General features: G+C 39.3%; 1 protein-coding gene across 9 annotated transcripts in view; it reads left to right on the forward strand.

Moving 5' to 3' along the window:
• The window catches only part of MAGI2 (membrane associated guanylate kinase, WW and PDZ domain containing 2), a 1,136,189-nt gene that overhangs the window by 255,990 nt on the left and 855,348 nt on the right, over nucleotides 1-24,851 (forward strand). For all 9 annotated transcript variants that reach the window (XR_012242816.1, XM_073619581.1, XM_073619580.1 and 6 more), the window contains exon 2: nucleotides 8,580-8,696. Coding sequence is in view for 8 of the 9 variants with exons in the window: in XM_073619581.1 (XP_073475682.1) it covers nucleotides 8,580-8,696 (117 nt within the window). In the remaining variant the exon portion in view is untranslated. The remainder of the gene's footprint in view (nucleotides 1-8,579; nucleotides 8,697-24,851) is intronic.

The raw sequence follows: 24,851 nt of genomic DNA on the forward strand, positions 1-24,851 counted from the left end.
ATTATGTGTAGTACTACTTCCCTGCAGGAACTGCCATAAATGTCAGGCTCTCCTACCATTTTCAATGATGACCTGCCTTGTTACTGAACCCAGTACACCAACAAACCCACAGCAGATGTTTAGGCTTCATATAGGCATTAATAACCCCAAAAAATAAATAATAGTTAGACAGCTTATACTATATTAACAGCAACGATTCAATTACAGAGGTACAATACAATAACACAGTCAACACAATGTGTTAACACAATGAAGTGAATAGGATGGGAGTTTATTTTCTTTGTCACCTATAAGAAGCCTTGGCTCCATGCACTAGGCAAATGGAGAAAGGCATAAAAAAAAGACCTATATACCACGCTTTAGTGTATATATCTTAACAGAAAAGTGCCTAAAACCTGCAACAGCTACCATGATATATTCTTCACGGTAAAATCAATAATAGAGTATTTCTGTTGCGGTAAGAAAATATACAAAATCATATGTGCAAAAAAATATATATAAGGAAAATAAATATATGTCACACTGGTGAGCTATACATAAGAAGAAAAGTGAGTACACCATGAATAGTATAGTCCACCTGAAGAATAAAATCCACTGTAAATAAGAAGGCTCAAATAGTCCAACACCAGAACTTCCAAAAGGACCACGTGAGGACCACCCAACCAAGGACAGATGTACGCCACCAGCTGGTTTTGACCCTCTAAACAGAGAAGACATAAAGTGTCTGTGTAAAATGTACTCCAAAGACAAATTCTTCCACTTCCAGCCTCAGGGGTAATTCCACCCAATGGAAAAAGGATCCAGCAGTATATTAATCAAATCCGCATCCACACTGCCATGAGTGCTCCAAGAAAAGAAATAGGCTTCAAATAGTGTAAATCTTAATTATAAAAGATTTTAATAAAATAATATTGCACGTACATGTACACATATGCTATTAAAATACATTTCGACCGGCATAAAAAACACAAGCTCCGTCGCTTCCTGGTTGTATGGTGACATCAGCATGTAGCCCCGCCCTTTGAGAGATGATGTCAGCACGTAGCTCTACCCTTTGCATGGTGGCATTAGCATGCAGCTCCACTCTTTGTTCAGTGACGTCAGCACAAGAGCTCCACGGAGCTCCATGTTGATGTTATTGTGCAACCAGGAAGTGACAGATTTTATCTTTTTTCTAAAAAAGGTAAGTTTTTGGTACAACACTGAAAGGGTAGGGGAAGCACAATAAAGAGGGGAGGTGGAAGGCAAGCAGAGACAATGGGTAAATAATGGAAGGAGAATGGTACAGGGTGATAAATTGGATGGAGCTTTGTATCGACCATTTGTGAAAACAAAAAAAATGGTCTCTAGAATGACTAGAAAAATAAACTAGCAAAAAAACTTAATTGTGAGCTGATGCTTAGCAGCAGTTGGCTCGGCAGTTGTTTACAATTGTAAATAGTGTATTACATTAATTCTGTATTCAGTGGAAAAGAATGTAATTTTGTAGAACTATAACATCTGATACATTACTTCTAAGCAAGATGGGAACACATTTAAATTAATGTTCTGGCAAGAAAAACCACAAATTAAAAATGAGTGGTCTTCATACTCAAATGTATTTTATCACTCAGACAGTTATGTGCCTGCGTATATTACACTATGTCAAGTGCTGAATTTTTTATATGAGATTCCTTCATCTTTAATGCATGGCTTAGTAATGGAAGCATAAAGAGGAATGCAGCGTCTGCACTTCTGGATCACCCAGCACATGGTCATTGGCTGCATTTCAGACCATAAAATTTATTGTTTGGGTACTTTCATTACACATGAAATGCATTTAAGGTAAAAGTCAATACTTAACATATTACTGAGTAATAGGAACCATTTTATTCACATCATATAATATGTGTGCAAGAAACATTAAGCTATTGGTGTGCCAACAGCTGTACTCTGTTAGTACATTTTGATGGATGTCTGCTATCTTTATGTTGGTAATGGTATTTATCAATGGATGTTCTGTAACTACTTTCCTAATTGGTCTTCATTAAAATGACGACATAAGTGAAGCAGTAATATCTACTGATTAACCGCTTGCCGACCACCTGCTGCAAATCACAATGGCACTCATGCGCGAATAGACGTAGCTGTACGGCGGGCGCTTTAATGAGTATAGGGGGCGCGCACCATGTGATATAGGAGCCAATGCGCATGGCCGACGGCCGCGATGGCCACTGGCTAGCCGCGATTGCTCCTGAGAAAGACAGAATGGAGATCTGTCAATGTAAACAGACAGATCTCCGTTCTGTCAGGGGTAAGGAGACTGTACTGTTGTTCCTACTGCTTAGGAACAACGATCGGTCTCCTCCCCCACTCAGTTCCATCCCCCCACAGTTAGAAACACTCTCTAGAACACACATTTAACCCCTTGATCGCCCCCTAGTGTTAACTCCTTTCCTGCCAGTGGCATTTATACAGTAATCAGTGGCTATTTATAGCACTGATTGCTGTATAAATGTCAATGGTCCCAAAATAGTGTCAAAAGTGTCTGATCTGTCTGCTGCAATGTTGCAGTCCCAATAAAAATTGCAGATCACCGCCATTACTAGTATAATAAAAATGCAATAAATCTATCCCCTATTTTGTAGACGCTATAACTTTTGCGCAAACCAATCAGTATTGCGTTTTTTTTTTTTACCAAAAATATGTAGAAGAATACATATAGGCCTAAACTGAAGAAGAAATGTGTTTTTTATATATTTTTTATTTCACTGGAAAGGGGTGGGACTTTGAATGAGACATGGGGCTTTGCTCCATCCCAAATACAAAAGAAAAAGAGGGGGGCCAAGTGGGACTTTAAAATGAGGCAGTAGATAGGTTGGGGTGATAAAAAATGTTCAAATTTATTGTGTAAAACATCCTAGTATATATCACATGTGGAGGGTTACATGTGCCTGTGCACAAAACATGACCTACATAATCACATGCGTATACAGACAGTCGTACCAATAAATAGCTGTTTACAATTGTAATATACAAAGAATTGCATGTAGACTGGGAAGCATAAAACACATGATGTAAAAAATGAGTATCAAATATATAAATTGTGAGATGCATCAAAAAGTAGATCAGAGTAAAGTCCTATATTAAAGCTCAATGGCTGCATCCATGTTGCCCGACGCGTTTCTGTGAATACACTTCTTCAGGGGCGGATGCTACAGGACTTCTGAAATAACAAGGTATAACACCATCAAAAAAATATAAAATAAAATGAAAAGGCCAGAAAAGGCAGAATGTCAATTTCTGGGTACTCACATTATGACCAAGCTATGGAACACGGTAGGGACTGGGCATGGAAAAACGCGCCCTTCCCCGGAGCTGAGGTGGCAAACAACACAACACACAACAGGCGCCCACCGGCATCATCCCCAAAACGCAGGCATCTCCTTCACACCATTGCCAGATGGATAAGGTAATAATCAGATATCTAAATAAATAAATGAACCCATGAGGATAATCAGGGATTCTTCTTTTGTCACTACTTAGAGTATCCCTGATTATCCTCATGGGTTCATTTATTTATTTAGATATCTGATTATTACCTTATCCATCTGGCAATGGTGTGAAGGAGATGCCTGCGTTTTGGGGATGATGCCGGTGGGCGCCTGTTGTGTGTTGTGTTGTTTGCCACCTCAGCTCCGGGGAAGGGCGCGTTTTTCCATGCCCAGTCCCTACCGTGTTCCATAGCTTGGTCATAATGTGAGTACCCAGAAATTGACATTCTGCCTTTTCTGGCCTTTTCATTTTATTTTATATTTTTTTGATGGTGTTATACCTTGTTATTTCAGAAGTCCTGTAGCATCCGCCCCTGAAGAAGTGTATTCACAGAAACGCGTCGGGCAACATGGATGCAGCCATTGAGCTTTAATATAGGACTTTACTCTGATCTACTTTTTGATGCATCTCACAATTTATATATTTGATACTCATTTTTTACACCATGTGTTTTATGCTTCCCAGTCTACATGCAATTCTTTGTATATTACAATTGTAAACAGCTATTTATTGGTATGACTGTCTGTATACGCATGTGATTATGTAGGTCATGTTTTGTGCACAGGCACATGTAACCCTCCACATGTGATATATACTAGGATGTTTTACACAATAAATTTGAACATTTTTTATCACCCTAACCTGTCTACTGCCTCATTTTAAAGTCCCACTTGGCCCCCCTCTTTTTCTTTTATATATTTTTGTGGGGCTTTTTATAGCAAAAAGTAAAAAAAATTTTGTTTTTTTAAAAAAGTGATGGTCATTTTTTGTTTATAGTGCAGAAAATAAAAACCACAGAGGCGATCAAATACCACCAAAAGAGAGCCCTATTTGTGGGAAAAAAAGGATGTCAATTTTGTTTGGGTGCAATGTCGCACGACTGCGCAATTGTCAGTTAAAGTGATGCATCGCCGTATCGCAAAAAATGGCCTGGTCATTAAGGGGGTAAATTCTCCCAAAGCTGAAGCAGTTAAAAGGCAGATAAGTTGAGAATAACAATCACATTCATCCTGATTGATTTAATATTTCTTTGTTGAGTTTAAATTACTCTTTTTGTACTTTTTTACTTGTACTACGCCTCCATAAATAATTAATAAAATAATCATGGCTGCTGATCAGTTTACCTGCCTCCGTCATCCTGATGTCTCTCCTCCCTCCCTGCTTGTCAGCTCCTGTGTGTGAACGATCTCTTGTTTTTATAATGTCTTTTGAGTTACAATTCTTCATAATTATAAAGAAACGGTAATCATTTTTCACACGACACTAAAAATAGGTATCAATAATTGGTATCAGCAAATACTTGAGGAAAAGTATCGGTAATCGTACTGGGTCTTAAAAAACTGGTATTGGTGCATCCCTATAGAAAAATTTGAAGGTGTGACTGCACATTAGCCTGATTTATTTATGGACCTACGTTTAAATTAATTGTCAAGAACAACCAGATCCCTGGTTTAACTGGAAAAAGAAAACCTTCAATTCCTAATGAATCTCTGTTAACAGGAAAGACATAGTTGGGCTTGTGAGACAATACTGTCACATCCTGAAATGTTACCAATTTTCCCTGTTTTTAAGCATCCCAGCACACCAGTACACATGGTATTTGAGCTGCACTGCATGATTTTATCAGAATTTGTGGCCCACAATATGGTGTTTTTTTAAGTAACTGGTAATTTAGCTACTTTAACCACTTAAGGAACGGAAGGATTTACCCTCTTACTGACCAGGCCTTTTTTTGAGATACGGCACTGCGTCACTTTAACTGACAATTGCGCGGTCGTGCAACGCTGTACCCAAACAAAATGTTTTTCCTTTTTTTCCCCACAAATAGAGCTTTCTTTTGGTGGTATTTTATTACCTTTGTGTTTTTTTTGTTGCACTATAAACAAAAAAGACTAAAAAAAAATATTTTGGACTTTTTGCTATAACAAATATCCCAAATTTTAAAAAAATTAAAAAAAAAATTTCTTCTTCAGTTTAGGCTGATATGTATTCTTCTACATATTTTTGGTAAAAAAAAATCGCAATAAGAGTACATTTATTGGTTTACGCAAAAGTTATAGCGTCTACAAAATAGGGGATAGATTTATGGCATTTTTATTATTATTATTATTTTTTTACTAGTAATGGCGGTGATCTGAGATTTTTAGCGGGACTGCGACATTGCGGCGGGCAGATTGGACACTTTTGACACTTTTTTGGGACCAGTGACATTTATACAGCGATCAGTGTTAAAAATAGCTACTGATTACTGTATACCTGTCACTGGCAGGGAAGGGGTTAACACTAGGGGGCATTTAAGGGGTTAAGTGTTCCTAGGGAGGTGTTTATAACTGAGGGGGCAGTGTAGTGACTGGAGGAGGAGACAGATCGCTGTTCCTAATCACTAGGAATAGCAGATCTGTCTATCCTTCCCTGACAGAATGGGGATCTATCTGTTTACATTGACAGATCCCCATTCTGTCTCTCCGAAGAGCGATCACAGGTGGCCGGCGGACATCGCGGCTGCCAGCCACACACATCGGCTCCGCCATCGCACCGTGGGCACGTGCACGCCCTTAGTGGTCTTAAAGCAGCCGATGTACAATGACGGCGATTCGTCCAGGAGAGCCAACCTGCCGCAGTACAACTGCGGCGGCTGGTCTTTAAGTGGTTAAAGCAAGACCCCCTCTGTACCATAACACATGATGTAATCAAAGTGAGTGGTGGAGGCCTATAAACCTCACTCCTCTCTCTGTCGCTTACTGCCTTATTCATGTTCACAGTATGGAAGTGCTATAATGTGTAAGCAATTGAAAATATCAGACAGAAAGATAAAACTGAATAATCTTACCCACTGATAACATGCTCTGGGGAAGGGAGCTAAATGCTGGGTAAACAGTTAAGAGTGCAGCTGTAAGAATATCTTCTCTCCCTTCACAGCTATCACACATGAAGAGTGAGCACTACTCCAATGAGGGGGTGAGCTGTACTGTGTGTAACAGAATATGAATGATTCCTGCATTAAATTCTCTATCAGCAGCTATGGGATAGAATGTCATTCAGTAATTTTGCTATTAGAGGGAGGCAATGAAATGGCAGTGTATATCATGATGCATTATAAACACCTGGCTTGATGCCAGCTGAGCTTGGCATTCTGTGAAGCCAAATAGGCAGTACATGCCTAGGCCCTTGTCAGATAGGCAACCCCGTCACTAGCAGCAACTCGCCTACAACAGGATTGCTAAATAGAACAGTCGCCTCTTTCTACTGGGTTTCTCCATCACTGGTCCAGCCAGCGAGGGGCATCATCATGGAAGTAGGTGAGTGGTTTCTTTGTTCTCCCAATAATCTCATGTCTGGCATGGTCCTTAGGTCAGATAATAAATTAGAAGAAAAAAAGCCATCCTTACTAGTCTAGCCTTTTGTCCTAATTTTTACCAGCTACATACAGGGGTTTATTTACTGAAGGCAAATCCACTTTGCACTACAAGTGCACTGTAAGTGCACTTGGAAGTGCATTTGGAAGTGCAGTCGCTGTAGATCTGAGGGGGACATGCAAGGAAAATTAAAAAAAAGCTTGGTTGCTAGTACATGATTGGATAAAATCAGCAGAGCTTCCCCTCATTTCAGATCTTCCCCTCAGATCTAGAGTTACTGCACTTCCAAGTGCATTTGCAGTGCAAAGTGGATTTGCCTTTAGTACATCAACCCCATAGTATCTTTCCCGAGAAATGTTGCCATGATTATCTTTCTGCTACTCTAAATAGAACACAGAGCCATAGCGGAGTCTCTGAAGGGTGTTGGATATTTCTATAGCAGTAATTAATATTCTTTTTTTCAAAGCTACATTTTGAGTTTGAAATATAATCTAAATAACTGGAGCATGTTCTTTGTGTACAACAAGAAAATATTAAGAACAAATTGGTTTGTGTATTAATGTTGTATTATTGTGGGGAGGTTTAGCCCATAAACCTAACATTTTTCAAATGTTAATGTTCTCATAGGTCACCTTATATAGTGGCAGATTAGAGTATAGCCCGTGTATAGCCTCATGGAAAGTCAATGACACAGGCTGTTTCCAGTGTGCAAAAATGAGAGAGCAGAAATCTAAGAAAACTCTCGAAGGATTGGTCAAGGATTATGGCGGAGGGTAGGAGGGATGGGAGAAGCAGGTTGGAATAGGAAGTGGGATTAGGATCTAAAGTGGTGGGAACAGAAGAGGATATTTAATGATGAGTAGATGGTAGTAGTAATAAGACCATTGGATTGAAGAGGCAGGAAAGTTCTAACATAAGGCTCGAAGGGTACAGTCAAAGTATGGGGTTCTAACCCAGCAGTCCCAAAAGGTTGATTGTAAAGACAGTTTTTTGTAATACATGCAGCTGTGCATGAGGGAGAAAAGTTCAGAGAATGGAATGTTTGGGTGTTTCCAAGTTTGCTTGGTAGGTGTAAAGACATGTGATCAGGTGTATTTCATGAAGGTTGTGCATAGTGGCTGAGGTATCAACAGGACCAAATGTTTTCCTAGTCTTCATCTGCAATGTTGATGCTTAGCTCCAGGATTATTCTTGCAAATCGGTTTCTAGGGAGTGAGATGCAAAAGGAAGTCAGTGGATTTCAGTTATGAGTATCTTAAAATGTCTGTGGGGGGGATGTCATGTAACATTTTCAGGAATTCAAATATCCCCCTTCATGGGGATCAACGTTTTTAAAACACTGATCTGTACCAATAAAAAGGCTGCACATGTAAATTTGTTTGGATAATGACACTCCCATGCCTCAAGTATGCTTATTGGTCATTCATTCTGATTTGAGCTGGGAACTAACATTGTAAAAGTGAAAAATCCTTGTGAATTTAGCTCTACAGTTGATGTTGTCAATGTAAGTATATATTATACAGAGATACTGTGTGCATACTCATATTATTTTCTTTACTCACAACAGTATTTTTTACAAACTAAAAGCTGTACACATTTTTCTCCTTTATTTTTAAGAATGTTCATGGCTATAATACAGTCATTTCTTCTAGTGCTGTTGTCTTGATTATTGCTGTACTCAATTTGCAGGAGGCATTGTTGACAAAGACCTTCGCCGCTACCTCAATTTACGTTTCCAGAAAGGTTCAGTAGATCATGAACTGCAGCAAATCATACGAGACAACCTCTACCTCCGAACAGTGCCATGTGAGTACTGTGCTTCTTGTACAATGTTACTGAATGTGTTATCTTGTGTTTTTCTCAGCAATATTATCAAAAATATAATTAAACTAAGTATCGGTTTAAAATCTCATTTGCCATGGTGGTATGATTTGTAGCAGACATTAAATATAAAGTAGGTAAAGGACTTGTGGGTCATTCATATTGCTTAAAAATGCAAAGAGAGAAGAATTAAATTGAGATGTATTTGATCTCATTTAGAAGCTGTAAAAAAAAGGCATAGGGCTAGTAGACAGAAGTGCTTTTATGGAAAATTGTACTCTTTTAACTGTTCTCCTGCAAAACAAAACAGAAATAAAATGGAGCAATCAAATGTTAAGCCCCGTTCATCAATGCAGCTGTTAATCTCCACATTCACCTATGCACCTGTATATCTGGCACCCCTCTTTGGTTTCCCAGGTGAACTGTGCAAGCAATGAGATGACAGCTTTCAGCACATGTTAAAGTGGTCGTAAACCCACGGGGACAAAAAAAACTGCAAGACAAAGACATAATGAGCTAGTATGCATAGCATACTAGCTTATTATGATATACTTACCTTAGATCAAAGCCCCCGCAGCAATCCTAGCACACCGCTTTGGCCGACGACATGTCTCCCGGAGGGCTCTGGCACTGTTATTGGCCCGTGCGCATGTGTGCGGGAGCCACCGGTAACAGCACACTAGCTGAAGAAACGGCATGTACGAGCCGTCTCTTCAGTGCGCATGTGCCGATGACGTCAGCACATGCGTATACAGTGAATATCTCCTATATACAACAATACAAGTTTAGGAGAATTTCACGTTAGCTACAAGTAAGCCTTATTATAGGTTTACCTCTAGGCAAAAGTGGTTGTAAAGGGTTTACAACCACTTTAACCAAAGAAACTGCATTTCACGTTCATTTGAAATCTGGTCAATGGCTTTAGTGTCTTAGCACGGCCCAGTGATGCCATGTCATAATTTATTGGCTATTTATATGCAATTGTATCATTTTTTTAATACCCATTAGTTAAACATCTAGGTGAATGAAACTATAAATATAAAATAATAAGGAAACAGACACTATGATTCAAATTTCCCTCTGATACACGAAAGCATTTGTGTTGCATAGAATGTCTCTGCACATTTTTAATATAGGGGTCATGCCACTTAAAGGTTCATACTGACCATCAATGCCGCATGCACACGACCGTTTTTTCCGTCAGAATAAACTCTGACGGTTTTTTCGACAGGGTTCCGACGGAGTTCCACTGAAACGGACTTGCCTACACACGATCACACCAAAGTCCGATCGTTTAGAACACGATGACGTACGATGGGACTAGAAAAAGGAAGTTCAATAGCCAGTAGCCAGTAGCTGCCCTTCCATCATTTTTGGTCCGTCGGAACAGCATACAGACGAGCGGTTTTCCCTATAGGAACTGATTCCGTCAGAAAGATTTAAAACATGTTCTATTTCTAGGTCCATCAGAATTTTCGAAAGAAAAAGTCCGATGAAGCCCACACATGATCGGAATGTCCGATGGAATGATTCCGTTGGACATTTCCTGCCGGAAAGTCTGGTCGTGTGTACACGGCATTACTTTTCATCAATAACTGGCAACCCATGTTGCGTATGTCTTAAGGAAGGATTTTCATGGAAGGCGTCATCTTGAAAGTGATTACTTACATTGATTTTAGTGTTACTAAACCCACAACAGTAAAATCAGTGTGTATATGCAGTAAAGCATGCTTGTTATACTCACTGTGGAACCTAAGGGGTTAATCCTCTGCATTGTGTAAAAATGGTGTTTGATCCTGGCTTTTCTGCTCCTCCCCTCCTAACACTGACCCCTGATAATTTCCTGATAACACAGAGACTATGGAGTCAGGCTGCACATGCTTAGTTTGGTGTGTATCTCTAGAGAGGTTTTTTGGGTTTTTTTGGGAGGATGCATGTGATCAGAGGATCAGGGGCCTTTCAGTCTAATAGGACAGTCAGAAAACTCTTCCTACAAACTTTAAACAGTGCTTGGCTGGACACTGATCGTCACAAGACTGCTCTAATTGCTGACGAGAAAAGGTATTTAGCAGTTTATATTTACTAAAATAATTACATTTCCATGTTCAGTGCACTGTGGGAGACCATATATAGTGAATGCAGGGTCCTGGATTTAGTAACACTTTAAATTATTTTCAGTGTGAACTTTGCATATGTCTTCAGATGAGTCTGGAGGTTTAAAGATTTACATTTCCAGAACCAACCTGTATTTTGTTATTCTGACCGCTTTGGACAATAAGCAGAATCTTTGTCCATGGTAGATAAATATTATTTATTTTTATGTATTCTCCTAAATGTAATAGAGTACGGGAAAATGGCGCTTGGCTGCACACAGGATCACCAGACTGTAAAGCTAAGATAATGAGAATTGGCTTCATCTTGGTTTTCCACCCATAGGAAAACCCCCTTTAACGGGCTTCGCCCATATGGAGCTTGATCATAGAGGCTGTTTTTTCTTTTAACCCACTCCTAAATGTAATATTTGCTTTAATAAAATCTGACAATGCATTAATGTCTTGATATATAAAGAATATATAGATATGATGTTAGGAATAACAAATGCATGTCCTCTGTTAGTCCGCTTGAGTATAGTATATATAGTATGTAACATTTATGTTCTATGTTATCAGTAGACTAGTGTAGTCTGTGGAAAAAATGGGTTGCATATCCTAACTCATAGTGACTAAAAAAGAAATCAAGGAACACAAGTAAGAATCTTCATTTCACAGTTGTCTGTCATTCTCCCCTCAGTATTGATTTATGTCCCTTCTTTAAAAGAAACCTGTATTATTTGTGTATATTTGTGACTATGAGGTGCTACATTCAGCTGTCATTTAATTACTTTGAAAAAAACACATCTACAATAGCCTCTGTCAACTACAGTCAGTATACAATATGTTGTTTTTTGAGTTTGAACATTTTGCAACTGCATTTATCATAAAACCCCCTAGAAGGCTTTTCAAGGAGCACACCATTTTTTTATAGATATTTTAGCAATGTTCACGTTATCTTTTAAAGCTTAAACTGTTATGGACCTACTAAGTATTTTTGGCACTGACCCACACACACATAAGTTGGACAGGATGAACAAGTCTTTTTCTAGCCTTACCTACTTTAAGAAAAAAAAAAAAAAAAAAATATATATATATATATATATATATATATATATATATATATATATATATATATATATAATTTTTTTAAATTAACTTTACTATATGCAAATATGTAACAGATTTGTAAAAATGTATATTGCCCAATGCATCTCCCTTCAGTTTGAATTCATTTCCATACTTCATTCAAGAACTGGAAAGAAGTGTAAAAAGATTTTTAGCTTTGGCATAATGGAGTATAATTGAGTTATCCATAGTCGCACCCGGGTATTCACAGATGCACTTAAGCCTAGTACACACTATCAGGTTTTTAGTTGAACCCAGTGGGTCGAACAAACAAAAACTAACAGCTCAGGTCGGAGTTGCTGTATTAACAATCCAATGTTAGTACAGCACTCTCCCCTGCTGAGCTGTTGTGTTCTGACAATGGGACGCCAGAGCACTCTGGTCAGTGCTCTCAGCCATTGGCCATTGGCTGAGAGTGCTAATCGGGAGTCGGTCGGCTGCTGGTTTTCCAGCATGCACGTCCGACAGAAGCCAGACGGCTGGCTTCTGTAGGACTGGCTGCCATACACATGGGCTGAATATTGGCCTGCAGGCCCGGATTTACTCCCTTTGCCGCCCCAAGGCCGGGTCTTTCAATGCCGCCCCCCCCCACACACACACACACACACATACACACACACATACACACACACACCACGTCCTTTATCGATGACTTCTACAATAGATCAATTAAAAACATATCTCCACACATGAGAACACTGAAAATAACTGGCTTTAATTGTACAGACTAAAAATACTTCAGGGTAAGCGCGCGAGGGGTAAGGATTTTTCGCAGGCAATTTTTCAAGGCAATGGCTGGCGTTAGTGCTTCAATCATCCCCGGCACCATGGTTGTTATGGTGTCAGGATGATTGAAACACATTACTTCTATCATTACATTGTAATATAAACTGAAATAGTTCAACTCACCATAATGCAGAATCATTGGGAGCCCTGAGCGTGTCACTTGCCACCATCTCTTGTCACTTGCCACTATGCCTGCCACCAGATGGGGATGTCACTTGCCACTATGCCTGCCACCAGATGGGGATGTCACTTGCCACCTTGCCTGCCACCAGATGGGGATGTCACTTGCCACCATGCCTGCCACCAGATGGGGATGTCACTTGCCACCATGCCTGCCACCAGATGGGGATGTCACTTGCCACCAGATGGGGATGTCACTTGCCACCAGATGGGGATGTCCCTTGCCAATGTTGCCATGCTGCCTGCCATCAGAAGGAGGAGGGCGGAACAGCGGTGCGGGCAATGAGAGATGTCATCTCTCTCCCCGCCGCCGCACTGCTGACACTACTAGCGACTCTCAATTTTTAAAAAAATGGCGGCGGGCGGCGCAATCACGCTACTGCGCATGCGCCACCCGGCCAAGCACTTACGAGCTTTCCCGAGCCCGGCTGGCTTCGGAAGGGCGCATGCGCAGTTGCGTGGTCGGCTCGCGGCCATCTTTTCTATGGGCACTGGTGCCCATAATAGACTTTAATGGGCAGCACGAAAGGGGGGGCGGCCGCAAAGTCGCTGCAGGAGCGGCGCCGCCCCTACACCACTGCCTGGCCTCGGTGGCCTTGTGGCTAATCCGGCCCTGTTGGCCTGTTTTCATTGAATGGACCGATGTCGCCTGACATTCGACCCGTGTGTACTAAACTTTAGGCACAGTTTAACTTCCCTGGTGTACCTAACATCATAAAATATTAGTAATTATTTTAAACATCTCTCTCTAAAATGTTAGGAATGCAAAAGGCAAGTTTTACTTCTGATGGACTTACTGGACTTATTGAACATCCTAACTCTATTTTTACTGCTGTAAAAAGAACTTCCAGGTACCGCCAGATATATTGATGTTTTTTTGGGGGGATATATTTGGGACAAGAAGGATCATGTCAAGGGGAAACTGCAATTTTAATAGTGAACGCAATGCAAGGTTATTGATCTTCAGGTTCTTACCATCAAAGACTAGATTATAGAAATTACGGTCTTTATAAATAAAGATATGTCACTAAGAAGTGACAAATCTTTTAAACACATTATGAACATCAGGTCTACCTGGTTTGCATGCAATATGATAATGAAAAATACATTTAAAAATACCTTTCAGCATAAAGGAGTAAGGAGTTTGTTGGGTTAATGTGATGAGTGAGAAAATGTAGAGGGTTAGATCAAATTTACTCATTTGACTACACCAAAACTAGTTTTTAAATGGGTTTTTATCTGCATAATTAGACCTGTTTCTCCTATAATTTAATATTTATCTGAACAATGAAAAATAAATCTGCCATATCCCTAAAAATATGTAGCCACCAGACAGAAAACCTGGATAAATGCTTTTCAATTACTGACTGGCTAAAAACACTGACAGACAACCTAATACTAATTGTTTAAGAATTTTGGTTTAAAGTACTGTGGCCAGGCTATGAACACTTAAAAATGTTTATGTTCTTAACAGGCAGTAAATAAGCTTTGAAACAAGAGTTGTGCAGTGTATAATACTTTTAGTCCTTATTCAAACACTTTAATTCTCTCTCATTAGCTTGTTTTGCTCTTCCCTGCCAGCATCGATTTAGCTACCTGCCAGCTTTCTCATTTCTTAAGTACACACAGTAGGTGCACAGGAAGAGGGAAGAGACAGCAAAGTACTGAGACCAGACTGGAAGGACTATTCTGCTCTTATTTGACCTTTGAAGATTAATTGCTCCACAGTGCCTGCAGCTACAGAAGTCAGTAAGGACTTGCTTCAAAGCGTATTTACTGTTTGTTAAGAATATGTAAATATCTGAATGTACACACCTAACTACAGTTAAATGGTAAGTAAGCAAACGTACCAAAGCACGGAGGAACCCTTTAAATTGTCAGATGGAGGATTCCATGCAGGAAAAAAAAAAAACGTACTCACATTACCCTTGCTGTAAAATCTGGAATATGCACTCTAATGCCCCGTACACACGATCGGACATTCCGACAACAAAATCCATGGATTTTTTCCGATGGATGTTGGCTCAAACTTGTCTTGCATACACACGGTCAGAAATTCCGAACGTCAAGAACGCGGTGACGTACAACTCGTATGACGAGCCGAGAAAAGAAGTTCAATAGCCAGTGCGGCTCTTCTGCTTGATTACGAGCATGCGTAGAACTTTGTGTGTCGGAATTGTGTACACACGATCAGAATTTACGACAACGGATTTTGTTATCGGAAAATTTGGGAACCAGATCTCAAATTTTATGTGACGGAAATTTCGATGGAAAATGTCTGATGGAGCCTACACACGGTCGGAATTTCCAACAACAAGCTCCTATCAAACATTTTCCGTCGGAAAATCTTATCGTGTGTACGGGGCATAACTCTCCATAGCAAACAATATGCGTATTTTGCTACTAACTCTCTGCTCATAACATAAATATTACATTTCAATAATAACCATAATACTCTTTTTTTTTCTGCAGATAGGAAGGGTTTGTATTTTGGGCTCAAGGCATAATTACTGAAAAAAGAATTGCAGTATTATAGTACCACATATGGCTAGTATGATGGTGCTAAGATTGATGGAGCTCAGCCCAGTAGAGATATTTTTTTCACTCTTCTGAATAAAGTCAAATGAACATTGATTGCTATACGTAGCTTACCATGCTTCTCTCAACATTGATGCTTTTTTGGGCTAACTTATTGATTAAAATGGAACTCCAGACAAAACTTTATTATTTAGCAGGAGAGACTGAATGTTTTTGTAGCCCCATTGGAGTGCTTTTCCCTTACTTCCTGTCCTGGTGAGAATGGCTACAGTTCCACTAAAAGCCTGGGGAAGTGTTCCGCACTCATTTCAGCCAGCCATTTTTAATATGTATATACTGTATATGGATTCTCCCAAAAAGTTTTTTTTAGAATAGTCATTGATTTAACCTACAATAGGCTCATTAGGTTTTAAGGTCAGAACTTTCTCCTATTGACACTAGTAACAAATATGCATATTTAAAACAATAGCACAATGTTACTTTGTTGCCTAGTCAGAAATACAAACCAGGCAACATATAAACAAAGATATTCATGTGTTTATTTTTGGATTCCGTTTTGGGTATAGATTAAGCGGTCTTCTTTTATAATGTAACAACTAGAGTAACTATAATGTATCCTCCCTTTATTCAGAATTCTCAGTAAAACACACTACAAAAATAAAGTCATTTTTTTTAAATTAACTTAAATGGCATAATGCCTAAGTGAAATTATAACATTATGTTAATGTTAAACTTGGAATACTGAAATATTTGATGGCTTAAGGAAAGTATTTCAGTCTGTTTTATGTTTTAAATTACATTCATTCAATTTAATGAGTGAGCTCTTTTAACTTATAATATATAGCCATATATTCATAATTTTCTTTTTTATATTCTAGGTCTGCAGCTAAGCTGTTTTATCGCTTATGATAAAAAATAAAAAAGGAAAAATATAGATTACCAGTTTATCTGTAAGAGGATGTGTTTTACATAAGGCTAACATTTCAAGTTTTATGCATTTCTATGTTTAATAACTGTTTTAAATGCTATTGATTTCTAAAACATAAGTAATAATCAGATAAGGAAAGGAACCCTAAACTCAGTCCAAAAAATTAAATGTATTCAAATATTAGGATTCTATGCCACCAATGCTTCTGTGCTCTTACTTTTTAATATAAATCCATTTTAGATACCAGACTTGTATACAGAGATCCATACCAAACTTTTCTCCCTTACTGTGCATTAATATCCATATCTAGCATCCACAATTCCTCGTGGCAAAGTTGGGTAACAAATATAACTCTCCCTTCTTATTTTCAAAGGCAGTTTGTAGCTAGTGATTAAGTTGCTGCTGTGTGTGTCGGCTACAAATCACTAATTTGACATGAGAATCTCAGGTACAATGGATAACAAGAGCAGCAAATGAAGCAGGTTATTTTCTAGTCAGTTCTGAAAGCTGCCAAAGATAAATTGTTTAGCGACTGAACAGCAATGTCACAACAGTCCCTACTAGCGCAATTTATTTTTTTCTCACAGCAAAAAGCATTGAGTTTGAGTGATTTTAAAGCTGCTACAAATCACTCCTGCAAAATGCTTGAGTGATATAGCCTTAAAGGTACTCATATCATGAAATTTTAGATTGCTTTGTACCTACAGAGATGTATGAGGCAATAATGGCACTCACTGCCAATAACTATCCAATGGTTTAATTTTTTTTTTTCCAAAATGTAATTTTATAAAAGTCACAAAAATCTGGACATTTTTGCATGCCCTAGAAAATGCAATTTTTTTCCCAAAATGGGAAAAATCATACACTAGCAGGGTAATATACATTTAAGATAAAAAAAAAAAAAAAAACACAAGACACACACATGGGCACAAATTAAACATCTCATCCCTGTTTGATCAGTGGAATAGCCATTTTGTTGTGATGCACAGCAGATCAATGGGTCTTACACCAATCATGTGAATGACTTAAGATCACTGCAATAGCTGTTGTTCAGACTGCACTAGAGCTTTAGTAGTAGGTTAAGGGACAGGAGGAAAGAAGAAGCTTATTGTTTTTTTAGCACATGTCTGATTTCAAGAGAAGCCTCATGTTTTTGAAAGCCAGTACCTAGAAATGTAATATTCTAGAAATATCCATACTTTATATACACTATATTACCAAAAGTATTGTGACAGTTGCCTTTAAATGCACATGAACTTTAATGGCATCCCAGTCTTAGTCCGTAGGGTTCAATATTGAGTTGGCCCGCCCTTTGCAGCTAGAACAGCTTCAATACTTTTGGGAAGGCTGTCCACAAGGTTTAGGAGTGTGTCTATGGGAATATTTGACCATTCTTCCATAAGTGCATTTGTGAGGTCAGGCACTGATGTTGGACGAGAAGGCTGTTCTCGCAGTATCTGCTCTAATTCATCCCAAAGGTGTTCTATTGGGTTGAGGTCAGGACTCTGTGTAGCCCAGTCAAGTTCCTCTACCCCAAACTCGCTCATCCATGTCTTTATGGCCTTGCTTTTTGCACTCATGCGCAGTCATATTGGAACAGGAAGGGGCCATCCCCAAACTGTTCCCACAAATTTGGGAGCATGAAATTGTCCAAAATGTCTTGGTATGCTGACGCCTTAAGAGTTCCCTTTACTGGAATTAAGGGGCCAAGCCCAACCCCTGAAAATCAACCCCACACCATAATCCCCCCTCCACCAAATGATTTGGACCAGTGCACAAACAAGGTCCATAAAGACATGGATGAGCATGTTTGGGTTGGAGGAGCTTGATCGGCCTGCATGTCCTGACCTCAACCTAATAAATACACCTTTGGGATGAATTAGAGCAGAAACTGCAAGCCAGGCCTACTCGTCCAACATCAGTGCTTGACCTCACAAATGCGCTTCTGGAAGAATGGTCAAACATTCCCATAGACACACTCCTAAACCTTGTGGAAAACCTTCCCAGAAGAGTTGAAGCAGTTGTAGCTGCAAATTCTGGGCTAACTCAATATTGAACCCTACGGACTAAGACATTAAAGTTCATGTGCATGTAAAGGCAGGTATCCCAATACTTTTAGTAATATAATGTATTTGATGAATGATAAAATTGCTTATAATATGCATTTTTCATTCTTGTCATCTTTTCATTTTATTTTTCTTTTCTGGACCACCAGTTTACATTATTGTGCATTTATACCTAGTTTCTTAAAGCTCGCAAGCCTAGCTGTCACCGATAGCTCAGGCCTCCACTAATGATTGTGAACCAGACCAGGGTGGTTTCCAGTTATGTGAACGCTATGCTATATATAGCAAAGTTATTATATGCAGCTTGTAGGCTTTATTGACAAAATAAACTTTCAGTCTGAAGGTGGCAGTGTGCAACTATTTAATTCAGTAACTGTAAGGTACAATTACAGTTTTAAAAACAAAAATAATACATTAAAAAAGTTACTATAAACCCTCAAAAATTTTTTTTTTTTTTTTTTTTGCTACTCTTTAGTTTGTGAAATATACAATGGACAGTGCTGTGTTCTCTGCTTCTCTTGCATTGTTAGCAGTTAGCATTGTCCCAGGTCTTTCAGTGGACTGTAGATCTCCTCCCACTATGTTATTTGGAGAAGGGGAGGCTTTCTGTAGCCCTAACATACTTCCTGTCCTGGGACGACAATGCTGCTTCTCTATAAATACAGTATAATATGGATCATATCAGTGCCATTAAATACTGAGTTTTTAAAATGTGATGTTTATAACCAACTGATGTCTTAATATTCTAAAACAAAATCTTAGAAAAATTGACAGCAGCTTTTTGCTACATTCTATGTGATTTCACCACAGTTCACCACATTTCCCAATTAGAAAGATTTGCCTTAAGCCCAGGTTCACATTGATGCTACTTTGAAGTCGCGCTACTTCACTTGATGTAGCGCTATTTCAAAGTAGCAAGGTGTGAACCTGGGCTTAAGGCAAATCTTTCTGATTTCAGGTGCTATTTGATAGACATCTGTGTGGCTTCATGCACAGATGTCTATTGAAGTCGCACCTGAAATTGGCAAAAGCAGTGCAGGAACTACTTTTGCTAATCAGTGCGGTGCAGCAAAATCGGTGTCGCACCAAATGGAAGTGCAATTGCCTCCAATAGCCTGCGACTTTTCATGCGATTTGATCTCTCAAGAAGATCAAATCCCGATTGCCCCACATCTTTCCTTTTGCTGCTTTATTGCACATTACTGCCTTCACCTGCTGATTAGACAATAAAGACATAGTGCTCAACTGTCCCTGATTTTGAAGGACTGTCCCTGATTTGGAACAATGTCCCTCTGTCCCTCTTTCCTCCTCATTTGGCCCTCATTTTGGTCTGATCTATATAATTGTATGTAAAATGCACTATTTATCTTTCAAAAAGTGTTTCACAGTGCTAAACCATTCATCCAAATTCTAAATTGCGGCATTTATAATTGTCAAAGGCCAATGTAAGAGAATAATAGTTGTAAAAAAAAGTGTGGGTTTTAACAATTTTTTTTAAATAATTCTCCTTTAAGGGGCCATGGCAGGGGGTGTATCCTATGCCTACATACTTTTGCTAATAGGTGTCCCGCGTTACCATCTCAAAATGTTGGGAGGTATGTAAAGACACAGCAGCAGCATAGTTATTGTACTTTGCATAATTATTCAATATGTAACTTCACTTGCTGATCAAAGCAACATAGTCCATTACCTTAATTGCTCCGCTTACCCCCCCCAATCATATAGTGAAATGATAGAGGGGCGGGAGCACTCTACTCATATGACGTCCTCCTATTCTTGCCTCGGACACGGAGCATCACTGACCATGGTAAAGAGCCTATGACGTAGGCTCTTTACCATGTGATCAGCTGTGTCTAATTTTTAAATTAGGAAAAATTTGTTCCCTTGATTTTCAAGTCACAAAGTGTATACATTTACTGCACACTGTGCTGTAATGAAATAGTACTATAATATAAATAAAAGAACATGATAATATGGAAAAGATATTATCTTTATTTCATGTGCCTGCTGTCATAAATATGCGGTGTGTAAAATGTTTAGATGAGCCGTTTGTAGCTCAAATCTGTTAAAAAGCAGCTATCAAAACAAATGATGAGGTAGATCCATAATTAATTGGTATCAAGTTCTTGAATTAAGGCTGAATTCACACTGACTTTCAGTAAAATGAAGGGAAAAGGGATTTACATTTTCATCCAACACCCATTGACTCACATTGATGCGTGTTTTAGTGCACATTTAAATGGTATGCATTTTCTATGTTTCCTGTGACATCACATCCTGTTCCTGTTTAAGGTTATGAACAAAATTAAAGTAATTAGGAAAGCTGCGCTGAAGTAGTTAATTATGTGTATAAAGTGCCATTGAAATATAAAACATATAAATAGATAAATACAAAGTCCATATGTGTACGTTAGACCCTGTTATCACCGATATGTGCACACACGCCAAACAAAAGTGACCGACCACTCTGGCTGTAAATTCTGCTTACCAGATGGCAAGCATAAAGGACGGTTGGCTAAAACCCAGCCTAGGCCTTTAGCTTGCTGATGTCTGCTAGGAACGGTGGATCAGATGCTGCAGACCCCTTCCTCTATCCTGCTATCCTGCTAGAATATCCGTGATTCACGTGGATACTCGGGGAGAAAGAAGACTGACCATAGTGTGATACTGTCTACAAGTAGTAGTTTATTAAAACAAGTATAAAAGGATTGCCGGCCGGCACAAACAAGCAGAGCCCATCCTCCTCCTCCGATCACGTGGTGACGTCAATGCGTGCCTTTCCTCCAGACGCGTTTCGTCATCAACAGACGTTATCAATGGGGAACAAAATTAACTAATTCATTTTTTCTTTGTGTTGTGTTGTGCAGCGTTGACATGTGGCATTTTAAAGCAATGCAATACAGGTTAACGCAGTGCTGTAGTGTAAATAGGACACACAGAAAACAATTGTTTTTTTGTGTGTCTATGGGGTTGATTTACTAAAGGCAAATAGAATGTGCATTTTTGCAAGTGCAGTTGCTCCAGAGCTTTATAAATGAGGGAGTGCTCTGCTGACTTCCATCATCCAATCATGTGCAAGCAAATATGCTGTTTTCTTATTTTCCCTGCATGTGATTGGGTGTTCTTTGTACCTCATTTACTAAACTCTGGAGCTACTGCACTTGCAAAAGTGCACAGTGCATTTGCCTTTAGTAAATCAATGGCATTGTGTTGATCTGCATTTTACAAGTGCGCTAAAATGTAGATCATCGCACTAGTGTGAATTAGCCCTTAATGAAACAATTGCACTATATCATTTGCTCTTAGTAAGGTCATAGCTGAGCTTTTGGCTTAATTACCCAAAAAGGTAGATTGCCCCTTGCTTACCTATAGGCTCATTTATACTTGTGTTTTCCATCTGAATGACATTCCATGGTGGATCGCTTTTCAGAGGGTGCATGACAGGCAGTGGGGAGGAGTTATTTTGAATCACTGCACTGCATCACCACATTGCAACTGCATGCATTGCACACAGCTGGGATATAGCCCCAGATGCTTCAATGGGTCACGTTTATGCCTTTTTATACCTGTTAATCCCCCCTCCCCAACCACAAGTATAAACTAGGTCTATATATTTTTAAAGGAATATTTGTTACTTAGAATAGCTTGAATTAATAACATTTTAACCAAGAAATAAAGCCTTATGGCTTATCTTGAAAAAGTTATGTAAGTAATCATTTTAATATTAAAAAAGTAAAATAATCATTTTTATGCAGATCTTATATGGTCGTCTTAGCAATAAATGACAGCAATTAGAATAAAAGTGAATCTACATTTATATGCTATAAACATCACATGCTGCTACAAAAACATTAGTGGGAAAAGGTCAGCTGTAATGCTTTGAGAGTTGAGACGTATTTTAGTTCCTTATTAAAATGTGATTAATATGTCTAATAAAAAGACAACTCTGCTTAAAAAGCATTCCTTCACAGAGATGACATGAATGTGTCATTTACGAGAAAAGTTTAATTATGTCTTTATATTACCCCATAATGTAGTTTGTAGTTTTTATGCTAATTAAAGATGTGAAGGGTAATTTTGGCTTTCTTTTTCATTTTTGATTCTTTATTGCCATGCTTGTCTCTAGTGACATTTGTTTTCAATAAACTGAGTAAAAAGTGAAACTCCCCACTGAAGAACTTAACAATAATAATAACAAATAGGATTTTCGAGACTATAATAGATGGGAAACACTAATGATTACTGCCCCTGATTCTATTATTGTGGCTCTACAATTTCTTAACTAGTACGTAAAGAAACTACAGAAGGATAGAATAACTATTTAGAGCTACTGACACAGCACTGACCTTAATAAAAAGTTTGTGATATTTTTGCAATTTACATTTTAAAAAATCAACATAAAAATACTCTCAATTAATGAAGGGTTGAAATAAGGATATACTACATTTCTACAGATTACCACATAACAGTTATTATCAAGCGTCCAGGAAGTTATAGCTCATGTCCCCCTAAGAAAATCCTACTGCAATCTTAGTGTAACATCCCTTTCTGTGCACAACAAAATACTGTTTCTAGGATCTGCATGACTTTTATAGTAAGAAGAACAAATGGAGGCACTTACAGGTTCAAAACACCCTGTACCCAATGCCAATGTCCATGCGTGAACAAACTCATATATTCAAAGTCCAATGTCATATATAAATAAAAGTCCAAAAATCCAGTAGATGCACCGGGGCTAGCTGAGCAGAAGCAGGCTCTATATGTGAAACTGGCAAAAAAAGGGGAAAGCACCTCTAAGTGCAGATGTTTGTCACTTTTATTAAAAGGCAGGTTAGCCAAATGGCCACTTACATAATGTAGGTAATAGGCTCATCATGTAATGAAAGTCCAGGATGCGTGGCAGGATGAACTCTGGGAAACCGCCAGGGACCTTCACCGCGCTGTTAGATGGAAGAGGATGCTGCTGGTTTGGCATCTCCCAAGAGAGGCGTGAGCAGTGTGTGCCTGTGTTCTGGGAGGACAAGGGGGAGCCTGATTTTATACCTAAGAAACCCAAACACGTCATTCTATCTAATGAGGTTAAGTGCTATCTTGGAGTTCTCCAGTCGGTTTCCTCTGGGGGGAAGTTCTGAGGGATAGGCAGATTTTGTGTAAATGAATGGAGTTTGTGCTGGATAAGCCAGGTGTGCCGGTGATAGTTATGGGGGACTTTAACATGGTCATGGATCAAAAAGTGGATAGGTTCCCCCCGGGGACACAAACGGGCACTGTAGTGGATGCCGTCTGTCTCAATTTATGGGGGAGGCTGGACTGAAGGATATATGGAGAGTACGGAGTCCAGAAGCCCGATGGTACTCATGCTTTTCCAGGACACACTCCACACTGTCCAGCATCGATCTGGTTCTGGGGAATGAGGAGGCATTATTAGTGGTAAAGAATGTAAGCTACATGCCAAGAGGTCTTTCAGACCATTCGCCAGTGACAGTGTCAGTAGAATTAAGGGAGAGCAACTGCCCCAGGGAGTGTAAAATAAACCCTTTCTGGATGGAACTGATGGGAGAGCCAGATGAGGTACTAACGGCCGGAGATTTTGCTGATTTAAATAGAGGTAGCGCCTCAGACGGGGTGATATGGGATACCTTGAAGGCTTTCCTTCGAGGTATAATGATACAACAAGTGTCAAAAATAAAAAAAACGGACCAGGGATTGGGAAAAGGTGGCTGGGGAGAGGGTGGCAATAATGGAAGAACAATATGTTAATGACCTAACACCAGATAGACTCGGGGCCTGGTCAGATGAACAACAGAATTATCGGTTAATGATGTTTAGGAAAGTAGGGAACAAACAACTTTCTCAGAAGCAGCTTGCCTTTGGTTAGGGGGAAAGTGTAGGGTGAATGTTGGCCCATCTTGTTAAGACAAACTCACCCCCATCTGTGGTCCCTACGATCAGCATAGGGGAGGGTAGGGTATCCTCACATACTCCAGAAATGGTGGACAAGTTGAGAGAATATTATGAGGATTTGTATAGTTTCCGACAGGAGGAAATGGGGGAGGAAATGGATGTTTTTTTCAGGGGCCTGGCGATCCCTTCTCACTGAGATAGACAGGGAGGAATTGGACCTACCCATAACAATAGAGGAACTACAGCGGGTCACACAGGAGATGACGGGCCTAAAATGCCCAGGACCTGGCAGGGTCTACCGACAGAGACATACAGGCGCTACGGGAAGGTGCTGCTCCCGGAGCTGCTGCGGGTGTTGAACTGGTCTGGTCTCATGTATGATGGAATCCACTATAGTAGTGATATACTGTATAAGGAAGCTAAAGACCCACTTAATACATCCTCATATAGACCTATCTCTTTATTGAGTACAATTTAAAAAATTCTCACAAAGGTCTTGGCGGCTAGGTTGAGTAAGATC

Source organism: Aquarana catesbeiana, linkage group LG03 (genome assembly GCF_042186555.1).
Source record: "Aquarana catesbeiana isolate 2022-GZ linkage group LG03, ASM4218655v1, whole genome shotgun sequence".
Taxonomy (NCBI): domain Eukaryota; kingdom Metazoa; phylum Chordata; class Amphibia; order Anura; family Ranidae; genus Aquarana; species Aquarana catesbeiana.